This window comes from Melanotaenia boesemani, chromosome 13 (genome assembly GCF_017639745.1).
Source record: "Melanotaenia boesemani isolate fMelBoe1 chromosome 13, fMelBoe1.pri, whole genome shotgun sequence".
Classification (NCBI taxonomy): domain Eukaryota; kingdom Metazoa; phylum Chordata; class Actinopteri; order Atheriniformes; family Melanotaeniidae; genus Melanotaenia; species Melanotaenia boesemani.
In genome coordinates this window covers 16,835,742-16,862,119 of record NC_055694.1, presented here as the reverse complement: position 1 = coordinate 16,862,119, position 26,378 = coordinate 16,835,742, and the positions used below count along the sequence as shown (strand labels likewise).

Below are 26,378 nucleotides of genomic sequence, written 5' to 3'. Positions count from 1 at the left end.
GCAATTATACCCCATCACAACTGAGGAAATCCCTTGATAGTCTCAGCTAGTGTTTAGTCAATGCTCAACTTTGTATTGCATCCATAATTTAGGTGAGTGGAAAGCAGTAAGAAATAATAAAAATTGTGCTTTGGACATTGAAAGAATAATTCACTTTTTGTAGAAATTTCTTGCAATAAAAGGTAAGAGAAACTGACAAAATGAGGGTTGAATGTTTTATCAAAGAAAAAACTGTGCTTTTTCTGTTTCACTAGTTATGAATCGCGATCTTGATCCTTTAGAAGTGAATGTGAGCATCGGTGGAAGCAATCTCTACAGTGATCCAGTGCATCAATCAAAAGAGGGAGGTTATTATATATAAACACATGCTTTTTGAGGTGTTGGACAAAGAATTATTTACTGTGGCAAAACTCCTCTTTTTTCCATCAGCATTTGTAGCATTTCTGTGCAAGTTGATAATAGTCATATACAGTATTTACAGCTAAAGATAATTGTTAATTATCAGTTGATAATGCATATATGAAAGTGGTTATGTAGGCCATGTTGATTTACTCTGATGAGTTACCAGCTTTTGTGAGGATGACCCTAAAAGCCCTTCTGATGCAACAGGAGTACAACATGTCATGCACATACCTTACATTATTTACATGTGTGGTATATAAGCTAAACTCCGTAGTTGAACATGATACAAGCAGTTGCATTTTTGTGAAAGTTTCAGTGCTCATTGAGATGCATTAATTTGTGTTCATTACTGTTGGACATTGAATGGAGACAACTTAAAGACAGTTGGTGGATATGCAGACTGTAGTACTGCAGCTGGAGCAGTGAAGACATCTGCTGCCATAATTCATCACCTTCCATATACTAATGCTGAAGAATCGCTGTACTCAGAGATGTTTGCATCTTTAGGGGAAATGAGATCTTAATAGTAAGATGGAGGGCTTAAGTTTTTGGTTCTCCACTGATTTAGTCGACATGCTTCTTTAGTTACTACTACACCACCAGGTAGCAGTGAAGACTAAAATCTGAATGATGACTAAAGAGAATTATGTGGTCTGTTTAGTGATATATATTATCACACTTGATTATGTTATTAGACTACAGGCAGGGTTGTCTGAAATAAAATGATAAATTTGCTCTGGAGTTTTTCGTCTCTTCAAATTTGATTTGAAAACTGAGACTAAATTATCCTACAAATTGAAAACTGAGGCTAAATTAATTTTCAATCAAGTTTTTAAATCTCTCAACAATATTTGAATTGTGGTTGTAAAAAAAAAAGTTTGTGAGCCCTTAGGAATGATTTATATTTCTTTTTAAGAATGACTGAAATCATCATCAGAATTGGACAAAGGTACCAAATGTTGCCAAAGTGAAAAAATGTGAAATTTTTTTATATCATTGGGCATTTATTTATTAAAGAAAATGATCCAATATTACATTTCTGAGTGGAAAAGTGAACCTCTGCTTTGAGTTTCAGGTGTTACACCCTGAACTGCAACCAAATGTTTCTGAAAACTATTGCTCTGTGATGTGTATCGGCTTGAAGGAGTTTAAGCCCATTTGTGTCTACAGAACAGCTTAAACTTTGAGCTGTTATAGGTTCTCATCATTAACTGCTTATGTTTGACTCTCTCTGACTCCGTTTCTGAGACCTTATTTGTTCTTTAATTCACTTCTGCAAAGATGTTGGGATGATCAAACTGCTGTTCTGTGACTAAAACAAGATTCATGTGTAACTGTTATACCACTAAAACGACCTGAGTGTAATTTTAACTTAAAAAGAACTAGAAATTCTAGAGGTTCCAATACTTTGCCACTTATAGATGTTATATTTTATAATTTCCCAAATAAATAAACACTCACATATAATATTTTGTTCTATTTTTTTAAACCAGGTCCTCTTCTTTGGGTTTAGGGCTTGTGTGAAAATGTCTTCAGTCATATCCATACAGAAATATGGAAAATGCACAAACTTTGTCTTGCAGCTGCATGCTAAATTATGTTTTCATTACTTATCTCAAATATATGTTTATGACCATTGTTGCTACAGAAAAGTAAAGATGTTTTTGAACGTTTTATGGCAGAAAAGCTATATTTTAAAGATGATACACTACTTTCTTTTCCTCTTCTATTTTTTTAAAGGTGGCCTGAACAATTTTTTAAATATTGATCAATCTCAGCTTTACAGTTTTACATAAACAAATGTTTCTATATGGCTCAAACTGTCTTTAGTTCATTTCTTTGAAACACAAAATCATAAGATGCTGTTCTAAAGAAATATATTTGACTCATTGATTTGTCTTGTATTTGTCCATTATTTGTAGAGAAATTAAAATTTTGTCAAAGAACTCTAACAAGATTTGCCTCCATCCATCTGCAAACAGTTATTGTAAATAATCCTCCCTAAGCCAATAGACCAGCATTATTTTACATTCACAGCTGTGACAAAGATGCATATAGACTGGATGTCTGTGCTTGCTATTCACGGGTTTTACATGACTGCTACATACAGATTTGCAGTTAAACTGAGAGCAAAGATATGAATCATAGATAGTAGCATAGAGTTTAATAGAAAACGGTTGATAGAAAGAGGGATTTAAGAAGGTTTTTTTGATAAACAAGGAGTTAAAGGAAGTGATAAAGGAAGATAAATTGTTCATTGTCCACGAGTCTGCCTGCATAGGTGACACTGGAATGACTCTGACAGAAGCAATTGTGTCTCAGGGAAAACATTTGGTTAAACATTTGGAATGACAGCTCACTTAAAGCTGTAGACGTGGAAGACATACTGAATCAATTTTCTGTCTCTTTATACACCTGATGGTGAGGAGTATCAGACATGAAGATCTAAGATTCCTGTACTAGGAAAATGCACGTTCTACTGACAGCTTTGCCACGCTACAGTACCTTTGTCTAACATAGAAGAGCTTCATAGGTGTGGAGTTTGTCTACAGTGAGAGTTGAATCAGCCTGTGTGTGTTTTGGACATCAGCCTGTGGGTGTCTGAACACACATGGGCTGACTCATCTAGGAACTGGGATACGTTTTAAGATCAGGGTGGTGAAGGAGGGGGCAGTCAGGTGTGAGCAGTGATTATGCTGCTGTACTGGTTGTTGTTACCAGTGTGTCCAGCTGCAGAAAGCGGCCCTGAGTGATGGTGGGAGAAGGGAGCTCTATCCGAGGGGGCAGCAGTGAGGTGGAGGCTTCTCTGTCTGCTCCAGCCTCTTCCTGCCCCTCCCTTTGTATTTGTGTCTTCTACTCCTCCAGCTCACCAGCATGCTGCTCTTTCTCTCTCCTCAGAGAACTCGCTTTTGCTCTCTCCCTGCGCCAGGTGTGGCTGGAGAAGGTGGTGGCTGGCTTTGGAGAGATGTGGGCTGCTGCTGCCCCCTGGTGGTGCCCTGGTCCCTGTGCTTTTACACTTGACTGGCCTGTCTCCAGCTGACAGCGCAAGCTACTTCTGTAGGAAAGCAGGAGGCAAGTATTAAGTGTTAGCCAGAAACAAACAAAAAATAAATAAATAAAAATAATATAATAATATATAAACAGTATACTCACCTTCATATGTGGTAGTGATCATTCTATCAATTCTTGAGTTTCAGAAAACTACAGACAGAGAAAAGAGAAGAACCATTGAAAAATGGCGTTCTAATGTTGATGAACCAAAGCTGAGTTGTTTGTCTTACTTGTTGGCTGGAGTTAGCTGAAGGTGGGGTGACCACACTTTGGTCTAGTAAGGGGTTAACTGGGGCAGAACAAGGGAGATGTGTAGCACGCCAATAAATTTCCAGGTACTCTGCGAGGTGATCGCATGCATCTTCCAACTGATTCTCATCCAGGATTACGTCAAACATTTCCTGATAAGCCAGGAGAAAAAGAAAGTTTCACAATGCCCATTAAAAAAAAAAACAATGAATCCAAGCCATTACACAAAGAAGGACATACAGGTGGACACTGAGCCAGCTTGTCTCCTGCCATCATCTGGACATTGAGGTGTTTGCTTTGTGACTTCCCCCGTGATTTAATCAACCTCTGAAGAACCTGTGAGATAAGTCAGATATAAACATATTTAAGAAGTTAAAAAAAAGAAAAAATTGATATAATGAAGATAATTACAAACATGGTTAGAAGTTACTTCAATAAAGTTAAGTGATTCATGCTGATCTCTGTTTTCTTAAATACATTACCCACTTCCACCTGAAAATTCTTAAATCATTACTTGTGTAATGCAGAAATATGATGAAACTCATAAATTCGAACAGTCTAAGTTCAAATATCTTTTAAAAGAAAGACTAAACATAAAAACAACAAAACAAGAGTCTAAAGTTGAAATACAAAACATAGAAAAACAACAGAAACACAGTTTAATATGTCAGACTAGAGAAGCAGCAAATACTTTGAACTGAATTAAAAAATTAAAATTAAAAGTCACTAATCTGAACAGCAGCCTTTATTCTTTCTGTCAACAAACAAAGTGATTATTCCTCTTTAGCTTTAAACTAAAAACTGCAACAGGAGCAAAATCTCATGTCTTCATTGGGTTTCTTAATGCAGGTGTCACTTTACTTTGGGTGAGGACACTTTGACATAGACGATGATGGGAGCCAGTGAGGTTTTCAGGAGCTGTGCCGGGTGGTTGATGGTGTCTGCATCCAGGACAACCAGCTGAAGAGACTTGGCCAGCTCAAAGATCCTCTCTATTTCACTTTGGACTTCAGCTGAGAGAAAAACAACAAAGACAGGGAATCTTTGGATGAATCACTTTGAACAGCATCACTTACTTAAATTTACTTAAATAGACATTAAAGACAGAGAGACATCTATTCTTAGCACATATTCATAATTTTTCTAGCAAGAAAAGATCAAAGTCAACTTCCTCATCACTCTCACCCAGACTGGAGCGAGTGTTGGATCTCTCCATTATGGCCTTCTTGTTCAGCACTGAGCGCTTTGCCAGCGACAGATCAGCAGTCACCCGTGTAATAGAGATCCTAAGGAAGAAGAGTCTTATCACTTTATATCCATAACTGTTCAGTTTCAAATGATGGCATGAACTTGTACTCTCTCACAGCTAAAAATACATTCTCTTCATCATGCTTCCTGTTGACCATGAAATGTGAGAGGCAGAATTCCACAAACAGCTCAGACACAGTTACACTGAGCTGCATCAGACAGCCATACCCACCTGCCATCAAATCTGTGCTTAAGGAAGTCAAACAAGGCTTTCTGCATCATGTCAGTTACCTAAGAAACATGAAAAGTGAAGTTAAAAAAGACAAGTGTTATTAAATTTACATCCATGTGTGCTTAGGACATATTTCTGGTCATATTTGACAGTGACTGAGTTATTGCTACATTTATTTTGGGACTATTTCCTTTTATGATCAATAAAAATAAGAGTCAAAGTAGCAATAGAATGGAAAAAGACTGAACTGATGTTAAAAAAATTTAAATAAGATACTGAAAAAAAGCAGAAATCAGGTCATATCCAATCAAATCCAACTTTATTTATAAGGCAAAGCAAGTTTATTTGTATTGCACATTTATGTAAAGCACTTTAAAAACAACCACATGGGACAAAAATCCTGTACAGAAACATCAACAAGCAACAAATAAAATAAAAAAATCAATAAATTAAAATTAATTAAAATATATAAAATCAGATTAAGTCAACATCTCACAAAGTGTCAAAAGCCAAAGACAAAGGGTGGATTTTAAGAAGAAAATTTAAAAAAACTGACAAGGAGGCCTGTGTGATGTGTTGCAAGTTGGGAGGAACAACAGCAAAGGCACGATCCCCTCTGAGTGGTGACACTAAACCATAAAGGGGTTTAAAAACAAATTAAACCATTTTAAATTTTATTCTAAAATGAACAGGAAGCCAAAACAGGACAAATGTACTCATGTTTATGTGTGCGAGTTAAAAGACGAGCAGGAGTGGCATTTTGTACCATCTGGAGACGAGTGATGGAGGATCCACTAACTAATACAGTGCATTACAGTGATTTGACTGAGTGAGGATAAAGTCTGGATTACAGTCTAAAAATGATGCCTCTGAATGATTGGATTCACTTTGGCCAGCATATAAAACAAGTCATGGCAACCCTAATCAGAGCCACAGCAGCCTTCCTCCTAAAATGACATCATATCTCATCAACTGAAACCTTTCTGCAGCAGCTCAGGCAGTGTAACTGACATAACCTAAAATGCCACATGGCAAATATATCCTAGCATCATATGTAGCATCCTAGATCAACAAAGACAAAACCAAATATAAAAATAGCTCTTCAGCAAAAACATAAAAACTGACAAGAGCTTTTCTGCATTCCCAGTCTAGAAAAAGCAGGATTGGGTACACTCTAACCAGAGTTTATTTCCTTAGACACATGTGGAGTGAAAAACCCCAAAAAATACAACTCTGGTATTTTGTTTTAGGTCCCCTTTGTCAGAAAATGTGACTTAACGTGAGCTGTTGAGATTAAGGGGTAAAGTCATGCCACTCTACGTCCTTCAAGTTTAGATGAGGCTGCATTTGCTGTTCCTTGAAAGTTTGAAATTTGAAACCCCTTTGCTCTTGCTTTAACCATCTAATCTAATCAATATTTATGTATTTCACTTAACATAAGATACACCTGAGCTTATAATGCTCTTCCCGATTTTTAATATTATATACCCTTAGAAGGAAATCTGACTTCTGACATAATGTAATAGTTTACTAGTTTAAAACAAGTATGAATTTTAAATTGTAGTTTAAAATTTGCCACTGAAAGCACCGTTAATACAGCAATGTCACTACTATTACAACAACAAACACGGGTGAACTAACCAATATCTGACAGAACAAAAACAATGTCATTTCTCAATGGTGTTGTAAATTGCATTTTATACCTCAATAGAGGTGCCGTCTGTGGTGCTCTCAGTCCCTGCAGATGTCCATTTTTTCATTTTGGAAGGACAGACGAGCAGTCCTCTGACAAATCTAACAGCTTTCAACCAGCTAAGTTGATGAAATTCTGACTGGCTGCAAGTCAAGCCAGGAGGGACCAACTTGGGCCAAAAACAACCAGTTTCACATCAGAGGATGAACTTCCAAACAGCAAAGAACCACAGGTAGAAAAGCATTGATAACAGATGCGCTGAACCATTTTCCTTATAGACTCAGTTTCACTCCATCACAAAGTAGATTTTTGTCCACTTTATATTCTGCGTTTCCCTTGCCAGACAACACAAATGATCAAATAATGAAAGAAACAATATAAGAAGAACATGTAGGTATTTCAGAACATAAAGTTGCCAGTCAAATATTTTTGTTTTACCTTGATATGTGATCTGAGCTCTCAAGTCATTTACTTTATGTTTTCCCTCATGCTCCAGGGGTAATTAAGTACAACAGATCTCAAAAAAGGCAGACTCTGAGGGAGAAACAGGTGGACTGGAGCTGTGTGTCACTCCATTCCTCTTATAATGATTTGCCTGAATAGAAGTGTAAATGAATAGAAGAAACAAAATTCCTGTACTGTTGGCCTGTGTTACTTTTACCAGTTTGAATTGTTACCCTGTGAAAAGGATGTCTCATTTAAGGGTAGAGATAATGTGTGTTTGTACTTTCTATTTTCAAACACCCATAAAAAATGAATGGCCTCTGAATAGAAGATAAAGCCCACAGAGCCGCTGCTCTTCCACAGTGTAATAGAGAGAAACAGACATTGTTGAGGAGCATCAGGGAGAGGATGTATATAATATGTGCAATGGCAAACTGGTATTCAACACTGGAGCATCCCCAAAGCACATCACCAGAGTGATACATAAATATTTCACACACACACGCACACACACACACAAACATCTTGGCAAACTGCCTGTGCAGTCACAGCAGAGCAGAGAAAAGCTACAGCATGAACACACACTGTGCAATTACATGCTTCAGATTTCAACATATTCAACCACTCTCATTCAGAGTTGACATATTGTGCAGTGACTGCAGTGTATTTTTATATAACTCATCAATGACGCATGTGTGTGTGCAAGTATAGGTGAATATCACACACATTAGCGGATATGAACTGACATACATGCTTTTCTGTTTCACTCAAATGGATCTAGGATGGTATTGTTTGTGCAACAGTTTCAGAGGAATGCAGCTTTTATGCTGAGTATGAGTGTTAATGGTGTAATGGAGGCAAACCACAGAAATCCTACTGAATCAGGAAACACAAGCAAGATTAAAGTCAAACACACAAAAACAGTCCTCAGAAGAAAATCCCACTGCACTAAACCAAAACGGAGTAATTTATAGCTACAGTAGCTACTGTTCATTTAATGATTAATTTAATGATCATCAAAGTGTCCGTTATTGAAATGTAAGTGTACAAAAGGCATGAAATAATAATATAATCCCATTTTACAGTAGTACAGCATTTTGAGATGGGAAAAACAACAAACTGTGCTTGGAACAGAAAATAGTGACAATTTGCAGTTTTGCTAAATAGCGCTGCTCACAAGGATTATAGACTGCATTAATATAATGTAGTCTGAATTTTTTGTCATATTAACCATTCAAAGCTCTTTATAGTACAAGCCTTATTCACCCATTTACATGCACATTAATACAGGGCTGTTATTCTATACATACAGCACATCAGCTACAAATAATTTGCTTGCCTAAGCACACTGCATAGATTATTGACGTACTCCTAACCAATGAAACGTAAATTGTAGCAGAGGCAAAGGGAAATATCATTAGGTTTTAAGCCCTTTTATCCTTAGTCAAAGTGTTGAACAATTTCAAATTTTGAACAGATGGTTGCACAAGATGACAAGTTAGTCAAATAAAGACGCCATGACTCTCATCCAGAAGGACCGTCTATGGGCACCTCTCTAAAAAATATTAATTTGATTCTTGTGGTAGCGCTATAGAGAAAAAAATCATTAGTATAGCTCTTGAGATATTTTAGTCTGGACCCAAATAATGGTATCCATAAGACCAGAAAAGCCATCCAGTGAGCTATGCTACTACAGATGACTAGCAAACAAAACTAAAAACTAACATTAAGCTTCTTGGTAGCTGCATCTACATGTCTCTGGAATGTTAAAGGAGGGAGGATTCATTCTTCGAAAAGTTATTCCTTTATTTGGTATTCTGCTGGTGGCTGTCAAGGCCAAAGCATAATATCACATCATTTTTATACTCGTCAACCATTCAATAATCTGTTTTAGTTTACTAATGACAGCATGTCACCCTGGAAGTGTACACTTCTATTAGGATAGAAATGTTTCATTATACTGTATATCAAAGATCATCAAAACAACTTTGTATTATTGTGTTTGCAGTGACCATGCCCCAACAATGCCAAAAAATGCTCCTTGTAGATTAAATGAGCTAATCAATGCCATCACTGTAGGGTTAAAAAAAATTCTGATTGTTTCAAAGGTGTAATTTTGTGACAGTTAAAGTACAGGTTCTTGGGTAATATTGGTATTGTCAGAGCCAAAAATAAAATAGATTCCCATGTGGTTTTCCTGGGTTTTAACATTCCCGACAAAAACTTTAAACGAGTCGCTGCATAAAAATCTAAACATTAAGGAGGAATTTAAAAAAAAGAAAAAATACTGCAACAATGAAAGACCATCAGATCAAACTTCATAAATTATTTTAGCACATGCTCCATCTGACTGCTGTGACTGAGTTTTCCTAATAGAAGGCAACACACTTTACTAACTGCAGATCAGTGCTGATTACTCACTTCATAGCCTTTCAGTGAAGGGCCCACCAGCACCACTGGTCGCATCGAGGGAACCACGTCATATGGAGGAACATGTTCAGTCTGCATGGGCCACAATCAGAGAAATGCCTAAGTGAATTTAATGACACACTATAATCTAATTCAGCAAAAATAAAAGTGCTCACTAACAAAACGCAAAAGGTAAAAATATGCTGCAGTACATTTAGTATGGCAGAATACTGGATGTAGTCATATAAGTTGTGGGAATAAAGTGGGAAACAGAGGGAAACAATAACATACCTGTTTCTGCTTCTGTTTGGCTTTTAGAATAAACAGAATGGACATTAAATAGGACTGATAAGAAGGCTATAAGCAATTAATGACTAATTCTATCAAATGAAAAAACAACCTTGCTGGGTTGAAGAAATGTTCATTTAAAATTTGGTTAAAGAGGCAGCCTTCTTATTAGGTAAAAAAAAAAAATTTAATAAATAGAATGTTTCCAAACATCAAATACCTGTAAGAGGAGCACTTAAACTCAAAAATAGTCCCTACATTACACGCATATCTCACCATGTGAGATCATGCAGTCCCAGCAAACAGATGAAACAGCAGGACTTCTTCAGCACCACTTACCTGCAGATGGAGGGGTGGACCTCCAGCCTCCGGATGACGCGTTCCCTCCTTTCCTGTGGAGCAACGTAATGCAAAGTTTCATTGTGCGTGAATCCCCTCAGGAGGCAATTTAGAGAGAACGACTTCCAAAACAAACCAGCACATGAGCAATAAATACTTATATTTAAGACAAGTTTTCAAAGTTTGCTTAAGAAAGAAAGAAAGCTGGTGGAAATGGGGCACAGAAAGATGGAAATACATAGACAAGTAAAGGAGTAATAAACATCCTTCATCTCTGACCTTGCTGCTGCTTTCTGCTCTTGTTTTATCCTCATGGCCTCCAGTTTTACTGGGCTTGGGATGAAAGTGATATCTGCCCCTTCCTTCACCAGGCGACCAATCCACCAGTCATTGTTGTATTTCTGCAAGTGAAACACAACCACTAAGAAATAAATATTTTAAATGGTTTCACATTCATCATTTGATAGTTACAGTTATTAATAGTTTAATAATGTGTCTTCACTTGTTTGTGAAAATCTTAATGCAGAATTTCAGGGGGTCTCACCTCTTTTATGTGCAGAAAGTCTTTGGTTTCAAAGTTAATAGCGGCTCCTTGGACTGGACAATCCTCATCAAGGGCTCCACAATAACTTACATTGGTCTTTACTGCAAAAGCTACTGGCTTAGACTGTTGGAAGATTAAGAAATTGAGAAATATGAATGAGATATGTGGGAATTTACTTAATTGGTTCATTGGAAGGTGGGTTTTATATGTCCAGGTCGCTCAGAGATAAAAGGTGAAATAAAATCTTTGACTTTGGTGCTCTCACCTTGGCTCTCTCCAGCTGCAGCTGAGCCTGGCGCTCGGCTTCACGCCGAGACGCCTCCTGGTCCTCCTCCAGGGACAGGTCGGAATCAGAGGGTCGACTAGTGTAGGAATCGGCTGAACCCTGACAGAAACAAGAGAGGAGAGAGAAGAAGAGTACAAATAACTCTCACAGAGAGAAAGAGGAGATAAATCCACCACATTACAGCACCTTGTTGCAGCTGTTCAGGATTACCCATAACTGATAACTAATGTCAGGTAGCAAAACTAATGCTTCAAACAGATTATTTACATCTCCTCTGTATCACTCATATCTTTCCTGTTGCACCTGTCTGTCCTCTATCTGTCTGTTTGGTATGTGTTCCTTCTCAAATGAGGCTTTGCAGTCCATTGTGCATTCTTACACGGAAAAGAAGACACTTTTTTGTTTTGCTTTGTGTGGATAAGTGTTCAGAAATAAGTTATTTGATCATAGATATGTATACTGTGAACATCAAGAAAAGGTTTGTGTTGACAGGATTCTCATACCACAACCTGTGCAAACCTTTCAGAAGTTTAAGAAATGGATTTGAAACCAGGTAGCTAGCTCTGTTTTGTCCTAGCTTTCCAAAACAGCTGTACATGTGCATGAGAACATCAACAGCCAGCACAATCTGGTTGTTTGTCTATTCACTCAGCCAGACAGAAGTCAGAAGTTCAGTGTGCAACCAAACACATAAAAAATGAACATACTGAGAATACAAAGCAAAATATCTAGCTTCATATTCTTGTATTCAAATTTCAGACTGGTCACTCTGGATTGGTCTAAAAATGGACAATGGACAGCAAAACTTATTTTGCGAAGTCATGGCTATATTCATCTGATAAAACTAATTTAATTTCTTCTCTTATAGCTGCAAACTCAGCTGAGTGAAAAGCTGGAGGACACCTCACATACCAAACAGGAACAACCACATAAAAAAAGCCAAATATAGCCCCATAAGAATGTTGTGCTTGTTTTAATCCCCCTTTTTTCAGTCCATATATCTCCTCCTTCCCACCAGCTCCATCCTGTCTTTGTTATTCTTGTGTCCCTAGAAAAGTTTTAGCTGAATCCAGAACAGAGTTTGTGGGCATCATTTGAATATCAAAGCCTGCTAGAGGTGGTACCGTCTTCCAGCAGAGAAAACAAAACCTAATTAAAGCACAAAATGTTCTGCAGATTGTTGACGAAAAGTCTCATTAGCAGACATTATCTATATATCGCTGTCACCTATACTCACTGCATTCTTTTACCACAAACTTGTTATTGTTTTAACTTGATGAATGACTATATGCTGCAACAATCCGTTTGTCTTGGTCCACTGTCCATGTCTTAAAGTTGCTTGTAAAAACATCACACCTCTTTACATCACACTGCATGGATATCTAGTAAGTGTCCACAACAAAAAAAATCAACTTGCATGAGTAATAACACAAAGAAGAGTCTTAAAGTAACCCCCAATGCTCACAAGAAAACATTAGACAAGTACAGCAGTGTAAGATGATTAATGGTTCAAGTTTTAATGTGGGGTACATTGTCAACTGCAGTTAGGTGTTCCATCGCAATTACTGATAATGCATCATAATTTAAAAAAAAATTAACTGTGTAAGAATCTCAGGAAACTGATTTGATGTTTGTGGTTCTTTACGTCTACCTTTACCGATCTTGTTCTTCTGCTGCTTCAGTACCTTTCAGCTGTCTGACAAGTGCATGATACATTCACACACTGCTGCTTACTATAGAATGTACCTGGATGACAAGTTTGACACATTTCTGCTGTCTTGTTTAAAGCTAAACACAGTCTGAGATATCAGAAGTATGCCTATCAAATATCTGTAAGATAATCCAATAACCTTCAGTATCCACATGAAACAACAAAAATCTAATGAGGAGAAACAATCACATCGTCAGACTCAGTAATATATTTCACCGCAGAGTGCTCAGTACAGGCTCACTCTAAAAATAGCACCTCCATACAATACTAGGATCAATGGAAGAATCTAATATAATTACAGAAACAAGGGCTTGGGTGCTGGAAGAGCATTAATGTGTCTGACACATTCAGCTCACTGTGTTTTCTGACTGTCTCAACTTTTATAGACGCACACTCACAATGCAGATGTCCTCTCAGTGAGAGGAAACAAGAAATTAGATGGTAACGAAAAATGGCTGGAAGTCCCATTACAGACAGAAACGTGAGGTGGAGACACAACAGCAGTTGCATATTGTCACCAGCAGAGGGGAGCACATCTTCATCACAAACAAGATGACTTTATCACAACTCATTGACATTTTTACTTGATCCAGTGGCTTATACTAAACCTTAATATTGAAGTTAGACTATGCCATATTTAATAAGAGAGAGAAGACAAGTGGACAAGTGTTTGCATGTAATTATACATAGTTATTAAAACTGCCTATTTTTGTCTTTTAAATTACAGTCTGATTTTTTTTTATCTTAAAATGGACTTGCACATTTGTAGAGACATCATGAAAAAAGTATGGGTTTGTCTACAATATTGACAAGTATGAATGGCTTCATAGAGACAAGCATGGAAGAGCAGAACACACAGAGCTCAAGGGCTGACCAGAAGTATGATATATATAAATATACAAAAAACAAAAATTACATTAGAAATACATAAGAGGACATAAAATGACCACAAGAGGATAAAACAGTCAAAAATGCCATCACATGTGATGAAATGACCTAAATCACCATAAAAGACAAGTAAAATATTCAAAATAAATAACCACAAAGGTTCACATTATTACACATAATTGAGGAAAATAAACATAAACAACCAAATGAGTCACAAAATAACATAAATGAGACACCAAATGATTAAAAAAAACAGAATGCGAAAAAAAAAAAAACAGACACCAAAAACAAATGAACATGACAATAACGGTCAAAGATGACCAAAACAAGTTGCCAAACAAAATAAGGAAACTGATAAACATATTAAAGATCTGCAAGTAGCACATATAAAAACAGAAATAGCATAGGAATAGCAAGAAATTATGTCAGCATTATTGTTGGGGTTTCTTTCAGCCTCGATGTCTTGGTCCTCTGCTGGACATTCAATACATCTGTCCCCAGGGCAGAAATGTTATGCCCAAACATGCCAAAAGACTACATGCCAAAACCAAAGATAAGCTTTTTAAATAAATTTATGGTCAAAATTAATTATGATCAACAGATGGGTAATAACCATTAGCCACTTGCTTAATGCAGAGCTGTAATATAACCTGGACAAAGTTGAAATAAATAAACTAATAGCATATGTACAACACCGTATGTCCAAAGAAGAAGAGGATAAAACAGGAGAAAGGAACGGGAGGACAAGTGGGGAGATGCTGCCAAAGTGAGTGAACCAGAATAGACTTCTGCTGAAACAACATGGGGAGGGGGGGCAGGAAGAAGATGTCTCAGAACAGACAGATAGGGGCCACATGGATGAAGAGGCTGAATTCGCATGCAGAGTCATTAAAAAAAGAGGCAGCATTAACAGCATACCTTGTTACAGATGAGTCCTGTAGCGCTCGAGTCGGAGGCAGACATGATTCAGCTGCCAGGGCTCTGTTCCCCCCATGGCACACAAACGGCGGAACCCTCCTCCCATCACCCCGTGGTTACAGTGGGGAGAGAGAGGGAGGCGCGCTCAGCCTAAGTGCTTCACAGCCATTGCTGTGCTGCCTCAACAGTCATTTCCTATACAAAATTGATGCCCAGACTGCAGCACTGTTGTGCACAAGCCTGCATACTGGTGGTGTACGGTGGATTTCTTTTGGTTCTAGTCAGCCCTTTTGTAAGAAAAGAAGCTTTCTTCTGCCGATCTCCTCCTCGTCTTCTCTACTCTCTTCCGAGCTGCTCTACCATGCCACAGATCTCACATTAGCCTTTTAGACTTTTAACACATTTCTTTCATGTCAGTTTCTGCTTTGAGAGATCCTGTAATGGATAATCCTATAATAACTGGTGTTTACTGTCACCCTGAAAACCCAAAAAACTTCTTTAAAAAAAGACAGAACATAAACTGAGCATATAAACCACACAATGAAGTTATAACAATGATCAACCAGAGAAATGGAGAAAAACAGTCACACTTTACAATAAGGTGTTCACAACTGTTCTTCGTTACTAGGGAACGACATAGCAAGGAATCAGAAGCTAATGGATGGTTGACCAGAACTTACTGGTCAACTACTTACACACAGCCCAGACTTATAAGGGAACTAATGGTTAGTTAACTGTGTCCTCATAGTCTGTGTATGAGACCAAAAATTCTGTCACCTATCTCACTTGCTTGCTCCACTTTTTAGCAAATGTGTGCTCAAACGGGTGAGTCTGAGATCTTTTCCTTTGTGACCTCACAAAGAGAAATAACCATTGCCCCCTGGCTAGCTGAACCTGCCTTCTAAAATCACTGAGCGGGTGCCAGTGAAAGCCGGATCCTCTCCTAGCGAGGGGCGTGAGGTGGGTGTGACAGATACCACTTATGAACATTTAAAGGTTCAGACACAAAAACTGCCTATTCTCAGTAGAGCTCACCAGAGCCACATTTGGAATGGCTGAAATTAAGAGCCAAGGCAGATATTGGGGTAATACACTTTGAAAACAATGTTGTTGGACCTCTGACACCCATATGAAATTGTTGAAAATATGTATAATATGGGACCTTTTAATATTAAATGTCACATGTCCTTTCTATAATGATGCCTGGCCAAAAAAGAAGTTGGCACCTGGATTTACCTTAGCAATCAGATACAAGCCTTCTTTTAGATAATTACTGCATGAGCGATAAACTCAAACTGGGGGTCCCCAAGATAATTTCAGGGGATCAAAGGGATTTTAAATAAAATTGTCAAAAGTAACACGTTAATGCAAAGAGATTGTGTGAAATTAGCATGTTAATTTGTGTTTATGCATTAATGTATAAACAGCAAAAATGATTATTTATGCCCAGAGGCATCACTTGCCAACAGGCAAACCAGACAAATGTTTGGAGCCCCGGGCCAGAAGGGGGCCTCCAAGGGCCAACCAACCTTGAATCAAGACAGAGCAGTGGTGTGGAGAGTATGCAATGACAAGATTTACAGAACTCCCTAAAGGGGCCCCACCCCTCAGTCTTGCTGTGGGTAGTGGTGCTTCTAAACAAACAGGAACAAGCGGGTTTATAAAACTGCAAAGTTTTCTGTCTGGCAGTGACAAAAGAAAGACATGAAAAACGGGGAAAAGTAAAGAAGAGCGTGAGATAGAGGTAAGTAGGTAATCCAGAAGCTAATTTAGCTCATAGCAGCTCAGTCTGTCCTGGTGACTACCTGGGCGTCAGGATGCTGAAAATAAATACAGAACTTGCATAATTTCAAATTAAGTGCATGGATGAAAGTTATTGTGTGCAAGTGTTTATATTTTATTTTTCGTGTCCAGTAGGTTTAATGCTTCTGAAAACTACTTATGTACGGGTCAAAATGCAGGTTTCAGCACCTAGTTTAATCTCTTTCGAGTGGAACTGTAAAAAAATGTCCATTACTGGCAGGTTATATTTCTGCTCGATAATTAGCCGGGCAGAGCTTCACCCCACTCTTTACCTATTTATCCTTACATAGTATTGTCTTATTTCCACATTATGCCTCTGTATAACCTCAGGTATTGCATGATGAATATGTTTATTTGTAATTCTTGAAGTGTTGGTTGTGAAATGTATGGCAAACTGCTGAAATATATAGATAATTTATTGTTATATTTTTTTCCCTGTTTAAGAAACCACACATACATACAGTTACCTTTTTGTTTAATGGTAATAAACACCTCAAACCCAAATCAACCGCTCATCTATATGCATTCTGATCAATGCCCCCTGCCGCCCACAATTAACAAACTGGTAAAAGTGCACAGTCCTAACCAGCCAATAGAACAGGAACTACATTAAATCGTATTGTTCCTGTTTAATTAAATGAAAATAGTAAATAATGAAGTAGAAGTCAGAAGAAGTGAAAGATGTCAAAGAACATTTAAAAGTTGCACCTGAAGAATTTAATTCTGTAACAATACGTTTAAAGATAAAATTATTAACATGTTACTGTCATCGTTATAAGTATCCAAGATCATAATAAAAGGGCAATAAATGCTGGTTGGAGACCCAAGAATCACCTCTATTCAGGCCATATTAAAAACATCAACCTCAACCTATGTTAGCTTGGTTGATGTTGATGTTGGTTGGTTGGTCTACCCAACGAGGAACTGAAAAGTGTTGTTACTGATGGAAGGTATGTTGATCTTGTTCCTACATCTCTGAAAGCAAAGTGTGTTCAATTCAACCACCCCTCTTTTGTCCTTATGCTGATTTTGTGTCTTGTTGGAAACAGACTTGACAATGAGGCGCGCTGTAGTGTTTTATTTATCATCCTTTTTGTTGGGGCGGTACTTTACAGACTAGAATAATGAATTGTATTTAAGGGTTGGAATAAATGACTGATATGATCACTGCAGGATCAGTGATCATATCAGGATCAAGGATCATTTGGTATGACAACAAATTAAGAATATAAAGTCATTATAAAAAAATTTGTTTAGCATTTTACTAATGTTACTTTTTGCACTGTGGACCAAAGTAGCCATAATACATTCTGACAAGAGACTGTTTAATTCTGAGAAATAGCCTGCAGTTGCCATTCCACTACATGTCTATGGTTCCCTTTTGCTGAGCAATGCATAAAACATTTACAAGGGCGTAAATTGCTGGATGACAGAGGTGTGTTCATAAATAAAAAGAAGTGAACAGGGACAGGGTATTAACAAAAGAGGGCAGGGCTATGCCCCTCTTCCTGTCCATCTGCCCTGCACCAACCTTCTGACAGCAAGGTGATGCATGAGCCTACTGAACAGAAATGCAGGGGTGAGTCAGCAAGCAGCCATGTAAAGTACATCAGATGTCTTAATAAAGCAGCATAGAGGTCTCTGTTGTTGCAAACAGCCTCATTGTTCCTAGCAAGCCAGGGCTGCATGCCCACTCATCAGGTCGCCCCAGGCACTGAGGACCCTACTTTGGGGTCCATTAATGCTGGCAGCATGCATGCACTCTCACCCCCGTTCAACTTTAGCTGCTCAGGAATTATGTGCACTTCACCAAGGCTTTTAGCTGAAAATGTCTCAGGGCTATATTTCTGCATGGCTTTTTAAAATTAAAGGGAAGCAAGCATACACAGCCACACACAGACACTAACACACATTATTATTGCAACAACTCTCAGATGCCTGTGGTATAGAGACGACATGGTGGCTATATTTTCATCATTAGTGCTGTGCATGAAGCAGTGTTCAAAAAATGGCAAACAGCTGCAGAGGGAGGCAGAGATGGGAGACATACAAGCAAGAGAAACAAAAAGGCCAGCAAAGAAAATGCTAAAGCAACTCAAAAAGATCTTAAACACAAGTTTGTTTTTATTTTTTTTACTTGTATTTTCATGTGTGCTTGACTATTGTTAATTCTCCAAGTTCTATTTATAATTAAAACAGGAAAAGCAAGATGATTAAGATGAGAAGAAATGGTGGAAAAAGTCCAAAGAGAGCTAAAAATAATCATCTGGAAAGAAGAACATGGTAAAACCACTGGAACAACAGAAATGGAGATTAACAGGAGTATTTCTCTTTATTATTTCTTTGCTGTTTGTTCTAAATATAGCTCTCTTCTCCTTTCCTCACACTCCTCCCATCACAGAATGGGACTGGCAGTGTGGAGTAGATAGCAGAGGATTGTCAAAGTTCACTGAGTTTCAATGAATTCCCCCAAGGAGCAAAGCAGATTTGGGACTGGGCTCAGCTACATTCACTGACTTGAGATTGCCCATCTGAATGTGAATTCAGTGCCTCTATGGAAAACAGTAAACAGACAGAGACTTGTCTCTCATCAGCCAACAACATTCATTCTGTCTCTGCACTATAGACAGATCCCTTTTTTCTCTTTTAAAGAAAACTGGTGAATGTTTTTGAATGTGTTTGTGTTTTTGTTCAAAGTTCTCACAAGTCTTCATGTTTTGGTGAAAATACCACTAAAGACTAGACTGTAGTACCACAGCTCCCTTTTTAATTATATATTATATATATATATATATATATTTTTTTTTTTTCATTAGAAGGGTTAAATGAGGAACTTGACTCCAAATGCAAATCAAAAGCCCTGTTTCCACCAACGTGTATTGGTTGGGGCTTTTTTTTTATTTTTTTTTTTTTGCGTTTCCACACACGAAAACTGGGAAGGATACCCTAATATCCGACCCGTCCTAATTTGTTTGGGACCCTTCTATTGGGGTACCAATCTAACTGATCCAACCAAAAAGGGTGGAGTTTGAGACACAGCAATCCGTCGACTGGTTGGAAAAACTGGCCTATTCTTCTGTGTGTTTTTTAAATTTTTGGAGATGTGTGTTGAGAAGAGCAATTGCACTGCACAGAATGCAGCACAACTTGAATATGTGTATGGAGATAAAGATGGGGAGGCTGGATAATTCTGCTCTAAGCTGAGTCTGCAAGGAAACACCAGTCTCTCTGAATTGCATCATTTCAGACCTTTGTAGACCTAAACGAACATCTGCAACTGTTTTGGATGGTGTTGCTGGTCAGACAAAAAGGTACACCAAGTAATTAAAAAGGCGACTCAAACTTTAACAAATTATTAAATGATAAATGAGAGCAATGTGATATCTGAATTTTGCAAAGCTGAAGATAGTCATCATGAAGTTGAACCACTGCTGGTAACAAATTAAAACAAATCCATTTTTTTTCTTTTGTTTGTTTGTGTTTGATTATTTCTGCATTAACCTGTTCAAAAATTAAACTGTACACAACCTCTTTAGTGTAACTAATCACTATGATTGAAAACCTGGTGACAGAGAGCACCATAGAAAATAGAAATTAATGTTAGTATCATCATTTATATAATAATTTATACCACATTAATCAGGTACAAATCTTACCAATGATTCAGTACCAGTGTTCAGAACGTAGCAAGCACATGTGTCAAAAAGTCTTCAACAAACTGTAAGTGAAGAGCACATGAGGGTCAACAGAGTTTAAGATTCTCCAAAAAAATCTGGGAACAGCATCATGTCCAGACTTTTAACTTCTGAAGAGTGTGGAACCCAACTACAGTATCTTAGTGCAGCCTTTCTCAAACTGGGGGTTCAGACTCCCATGGTGGTCCTAAGATAATGCCAGGGGGTCGCCATTTCGTTTTAAAAAAACATAAATTGAAACTGATGTTTTTATGGGGACTATCAAAATTAAGATGTGATTGAAAAATCATTAATCTGTGAAATTAATGTGTTTATTTTTTTTTAACACATTACTCCATAAACAATGAAGCTATAACTCATGCCATATTAAAAGTCTGGGATCGCGAACAGAAATGTATGTTGTCTTGGGGGTTGTGGCTCAAAAAGGTTGAGAATCACTGTCTTAGTGCAGCAGGAGCTGAGGCAGCATCATGGAGAGAGGTGGATCATTCAGAGCTAGCAAGAAATGCAACCAGAGTAGGGCAGAGTGGATCGATATAAGAGCCACCCAGATTGATACTCCATACTGTCCTTTGCAGCTCCACTCTCCCTTTGCTCTAATCTTACTTCAGAATAATTTTCCTGTCTGTAATAGCTCTTGACAGACCTCAGAGCCTTTCTACTTTCATTCCATTTCAGCATTCACTTTTTATACAGTTAAGTTGTCTCTAAAGACATCAATTTCTTGCAGTAACTCATCATTATTTAGCCAACTGCTCCAAAGAAGTGCTGCTCGAGCAACAATGTCAATGTAAAGATGTGACTCATCTCAGACTGACAGTGAAGCTTACGTGAAGTAGAGGAAGAAGAGCAGAATGCAGCAAGCTTGGCAAGGAATCTATCTTTCATCCACGCTGTCAACTTGGCCTTGTCGGCTACACTGCACATAGGCTCTCATCCCCCCCAGGGATCCCTCAACCTGACTTCACCAAACTGCTTCAAAGCATAGAGAGGCTGGAGCTAACCCACATAAAGCTGTGTACCTTGAGTGCAACGCTGAATTGCACAGTGCTGCATCCTTCATTAAATCAGATATGTTTGTTCAAAGCTGACCTGATTTAGGCTCTAGGTTTGAGTTAAGCCTAATTGGTACATCTTCACTGGTGGGTTGAGCAAACTGAGGGAATGTCGGATTTATCAATATGTAATGGCGTCCTACATATTCACTCATTGCAACTTTACATCAAAATATTTTTGTTGTCATGTGGCTTAAACCGTGTTTATGAGCACACAGCATTGGGACAACAAAAAAAAGCTCATTTGTAAGTAAAGATTGCAAGGGTTACAGTAAAAAAGACAAAGAAAACTTATAGAAATATAGAAAAGAAATGCAATTTCTCCTAGACTAGACCAGTTCTATGCATGAATGAAAGAATACATGCAAACTGCTCTCTTGCCTCATTGTTCAACAATAAAGCACAGTTTTCTAAACAGGAGTTCAAAGCTGGAACTGAGATATCAGGTCCTTTCAACACTGCTGGTTCATCAAATTTAATCAAAGCTTGCACATTGATGCACCAACACACACATATGCACGCACACAAACACACAAAGCACTTCGCTCCTCGCGGGACAGGCTTTTAGTGCTCTGTCTCATGCAGTATTTAATTGACCCCGCACAGGAAGCCTAGCGGTCCCAAATGCACTCCTTCCCCCTACTGACAGAGAAAGCATGAGCGAGTGTGCCCACAGCTTCCCACCACTGCTCCTCTGTCACACCACTGCTCTAAATACCAATTTTTGCTTTAGTGCAACACAGACTTTTCACAGAAATGTCAGTGCTGAAATTTGAGTATACATCACATTTCCTCAAATGCTCCAATATACATAAAAATCACAGTGTTTTCCACTTTGGCAGCTACATACACAAACTCCACTTCTCAAACTTTTAGTCAAAATGAAAGAACAGCAGAAGTGAAGGATTTTATTTCTACAAACTAAACCTACATCTGTTCACACCAACAAAGCAGGAACATTTGAAAAATCATGCACAGATCTATTGCCAATTTATGGAGGGTGTCTCTGAAATTTGCAGCAGAGAGAATAGATGTAGCTCAGCTAGCAGTGCACTTACTCAGATGGAGGAAGGAGAGCTCACTCCCCGTCTCTTAACTCCCCCTGCTAGTCAGTCATGGTGTGCGCTCTCTCTAGGGTAACACTGAAGTGTACTGTAGCGTGCTTGGAAGTAGTCTAGCCCTTTCTCTGTCTTTACATCCCCTCCTCTTCTATTCTCCACCACTCTCAGTACACAACCCTTTGCTACGTCACCGAGGCGCCTTATGCTCTGCACATCATCCTCTCCGCCCTCACTCCTCCCCTCCCTTCTTTCCTTTCATCTCCACCTACCCTGTCCGGTGGGATTGTGTTGTGTAGTTCATTCACGACTATTGTGTTCAACCATGGCACAGGTTAAGATGGCCATGTGATATTTGGTTAGAGGCAATGGCATCTTTCAGAAAAAATGCATGGTTTGACAACCAATGTCTGACGCTGACAAAAACACATCATACAGCATCCGACTCAAAACATGTACAGAAATGGATGTTACTCTTCGTGTAGGGTCATTTACATTGAAACTGACTAATTTTATTCAAACCATATGAAATGCCCCCCTTATTTGAACACACTCACTAAATTACACTCACTACATTACACACTAAATTAAAAGGGGTGTGTGCACACAACCATTGGATGTAACTCATAAAGACACAATCTCAACAAGGAAACTGAGGTCCCATCAGAATTATTTTGGTAACTATGGATTCCAACATGCCAAAAGCCACAAGTTTAGGGATGATAGAAAGTCTTGCAGTGATGAAGGAATATAAGGACTATGTTTGACATTTGGGGAGTCCCCTATGTGGTTCTGTGTTCACAGAGTGTGTTCTGTAGAAGTAATGGTTGGCTGTGTTCTCTGACAGCTCATTTTTTTTAACTACCATCTAACCAAACATCTAAAATGGAGAAGGAAGATTTGTATTCTTTCTGACAGCCTTTAATTAGATCCAGTGTAAACTTAACAATATGCTTGTATGACTCCACAAAACCATGACTTTGGCTTGATAAAAAAATCTCTAGCATGGCTGATATTCATAATTCATACAATAGGTTGCAGGAAACAGTGAGGCAGAGGAGAGAAAAAAAAACTGAAGGAGAGCAAGATGGAGGAGGCGTAGAATTCTGCATGAGCAGAAGATGTGAATAAAATATGAATGAATGACTGGAAAGTCAAACTTTGCAGTGCTTTGCACTGAGCAGGAGAAAGGCAGGAAAGGGAGAGGGCAGCTTCAGGAGATGCACCCAAGCATTGAGTGCAGATGTCTGTCAGTGTGTCCCATATGAAGTGCCTCTGTGGGCAGAGCTGCTGCTGGTGCATTATGGATGAGGGGCTATTTTAAGGCATCAAGGATGCTGATTTTTATTTTCGAGTAGAGGACGATGACACCTGGCTGCTGCCAAATCCTTTTGTGAGGCTTGTACAGTACTTTATAGGTTCAGACACTCAGGTACAGAATATGTTTCAGGACAGACCTGATCGTTGTTTGAAAGGGCAGGGAGGAGGTAAACAGACTAGGAAGCCATTTAAGTGACTGAAAGTGTCTCCAAGCAGCACCTCACACACAGAATACTTCATGCAGTAATAAAACATGCACATATAGATCTTACGTAAGCTCAGCTGAAGATGTTTGCTGAGCAGTTTTTTGTTTTTTTTTTACTGATAAGCAGAAAGATAGTTGAAGGTGGAAATATCTTTACAATGTGAGATATTTCTCTGAGATATCCCCCCCTTAATGTTTTTTGTTTGTTTGTTTTTGTTATATTTATATCACAATGTTACACATTACTGATCGTAAGTACAGAGTCCAATATATGATCAGCATTAATATGATCATCATGCACACTTAAATGAGCTTTTTAATCCTCCTGTATTTTACTGATATTTCATTATTGCTAAGCATTAAACCAAATAAAACTGCTCCACATATTTCTGAAATAGTTTTTGTCTAGTAAATTGAAATACTTTGTTACTTTATTTAATCAGTAACTTGCTTTCTAAATCAAATTATGCACAAATGATTTGCCAACTGTTTTACAGTAGGACACTTTTTATTTCAAATGTTAACTCTTCCTCAGTGAGATGCTGCGAGACTTTTAGCACCTCAGCATGAGTCTGGTGAAAGCAGACCAGCTAGACCCTTTGCAATTTGCCAACCAAACACACAATGAAGCAAATGATCTCCCTTTTGCCAACTGTCTGGCTGGCAGCATGGCGAAAATTATCATTCTTAACTTTTTAATTACCTTTAGCAGAGTCCAAACCCTTTGGGTGGTGAACAGGCACAAAGAGATGCAGATGGTTGTGCTGATTGTATCTGGGATGCATGGTGAATTACCTTTCTAACTACGGTTTTCAAACCTGCAGCATATATGTTCATTAGAAAAGTTATGGTATCTGTCTTTCTATCTGGGTTTTACAAAAATCAAAGAATAATCAAACTAATGTAATAGTTGCTTTTGTTTTGATCTTTAAAGCATTTCAGATTGATCATGCTTAAGCAGGTCTGCCAAACTCACCAGACTTAAGGGAATACAAGAAGAAACCATCTAAAAGAGCAGATGAAAGGTATAAATACTGAATTACTGCATTTTTGTTTCGTCAGACTGTTTTTCATCATTATACAATTCAATACCTTAAAATAAATAAAAATTAAAAATACCTTTAAAAGTCTTAAAGTGTATTTGATTATTGGGAGAGAATTAATAAAGTGGTAAAATATTACGCCGTGAAGTTATTTGAATTAATGTTGTTACACTTTTTAACGCATATTGCTGCATCATTTGTTATTTTTGCATCATTGACTGCAACACTTAAAGTGGTAAGAGGGGAAACGTTACGTTGTCATTACAACCTATTTGTGGAATTCCTGGTGTCACTTCCTGGAAAAGTGGAATGAAAGTATAAGCTGTCAAAGTACTGGAGGCAGAATTTACATCCTTTACTTGCTGTCAGTAAATACAGATGCCCCATTGTAAAAGTGCTCTTTTCCAAGGAGGAACACTTTTATGAAACGATTACTTAACTAAAAATATTCCATTTTTTTCTTCATTTGCAAGGTAAGCTGTAACTGCTGTCAGGTAAATGTATTTTAATGAAATCTGCAATATTTGCCTCTTAGACATAGTTGAAAAGAAAGGGGAAAAGTCGAGAACAAGTAGGAAACTTGCACTTTAATACAGCACTGGAGCAAATGCATTTAGTTTAATTCCACTACTGGTCGCAACTTCATACTTAGTGACCGATCAGCTGTCTTGCATAAAATTACTTAGTTTGAACGTTATTTATATAACAGTTTTATCACACTTTGACTTACGGAATGGCATATGATTATAATTATTATATGATTACAATAGCTTGCCTTGGATCATGAAAGAAAGCTGGAAACGTAAACATAGCCACAGTCCATGTGTTGCATTGCACTCAGGTGACCATCAGTGCAGTTATTTTGGTCAATATAATATTAAATGAACAATTAAAAGCCCGGCTCGTGCGCCCCTAATTTCAGCTGACACCCTGACATGCCGATGCGTGTCGAGACTCTTCAGCTCGAAAGTGAAAGATTCCCGCTGAGGTCAGGCTGTCTAATTTAATCAGCACCATCTTGCTACAAGCAGGGATGTGATCCAGTCGTCGCTGCTTGTTTATGTCCGAATGTTAATGTAATGGGGAGAGATTGCACGTGGATAAAGCACTGCAACATGTCACCCGTTCGTCAATGATCTGGAGCAGGAGAAACTGAGAATAGCCCACCTCTTTAAGCAGGAAGACGCTTGAATTGGTCAGGGACATCGGCAGTTAACGGGGAGCTCGTGCACCACAGCTCAACTTGGGTGAAAATAAAGAAGAAAAAGGCGCGATTTCCGACATCAAAAAGGCACCAACTAATAGCAAAGCACCGCGCCTCGTCCAAACATTTCCTCCAGATACGGCTTGGCTGCTACTCAACGCTTCACGTTGATGTGAAGCTCCGGCAGCATCTGCGCGGTCACATCTGTACTTTTTGATTCGTGGCATGATCAATGTCTGTACACAAAGCCATTTACGCACCGACACATGGGGGATAGATTACAGCTTAAGTAA

The 26,378-nt window shown here is 38.2% G+C and overlaps 1 protein-coding gene across 2 annotated transcripts; it reads right to left on the bottom strand.

Moving 5' to 3' along the window:
- Nucleotides 1–1,658: 1,658 nt before the first annotated feature.
- cacnb3b (calcium channel, voltage-dependent, beta 3b) lies at nt 1,659–26,132 on the bottom strand. Of its 2 annotated transcripts, none has more exons than XM_042005044.1 (14): nt 26,049–26,132; nt 11,165–11,284; nt 10,900–11,022; nt 10,635–10,756; nt 10,356–10,408; nt 10,020–10,039; nt 9,741–9,821; nt 5,183–5,241; nt 4,888–4,988; nt 4,564–4,715; nt 3,943–4,038; nt 3,684–3,854; nt 3,556–3,603; nt 1,659–3,457 (listed from the first exon to the last, which is right to left on the bottom strand). In XM_042005044.1, the coding sequence occupies exons 1-13, from the start codon at nt 26,085–26,087 to the stop codon at nt 3,574–3,576; spliced, it is 1,167 nt and encodes a 388-aa protein (XP_041860978.1). In that variant the 5' UTR covers nt 26,088–26,132; the 3' UTR covers nt 1,659–3,457; nt 3,556–3,573. The 2 variants fall into 2 exon arrangements, with proteins under 2 accessions (XP_041860978.1, XP_041860977.1); XM_042005043.1 differs by lacking the exon at nt 26,049–26,132 and adding an exon at nt 14,703–14,777.
- Nucleotides 26,133–26,378: the final 246 nt, after the last annotated feature.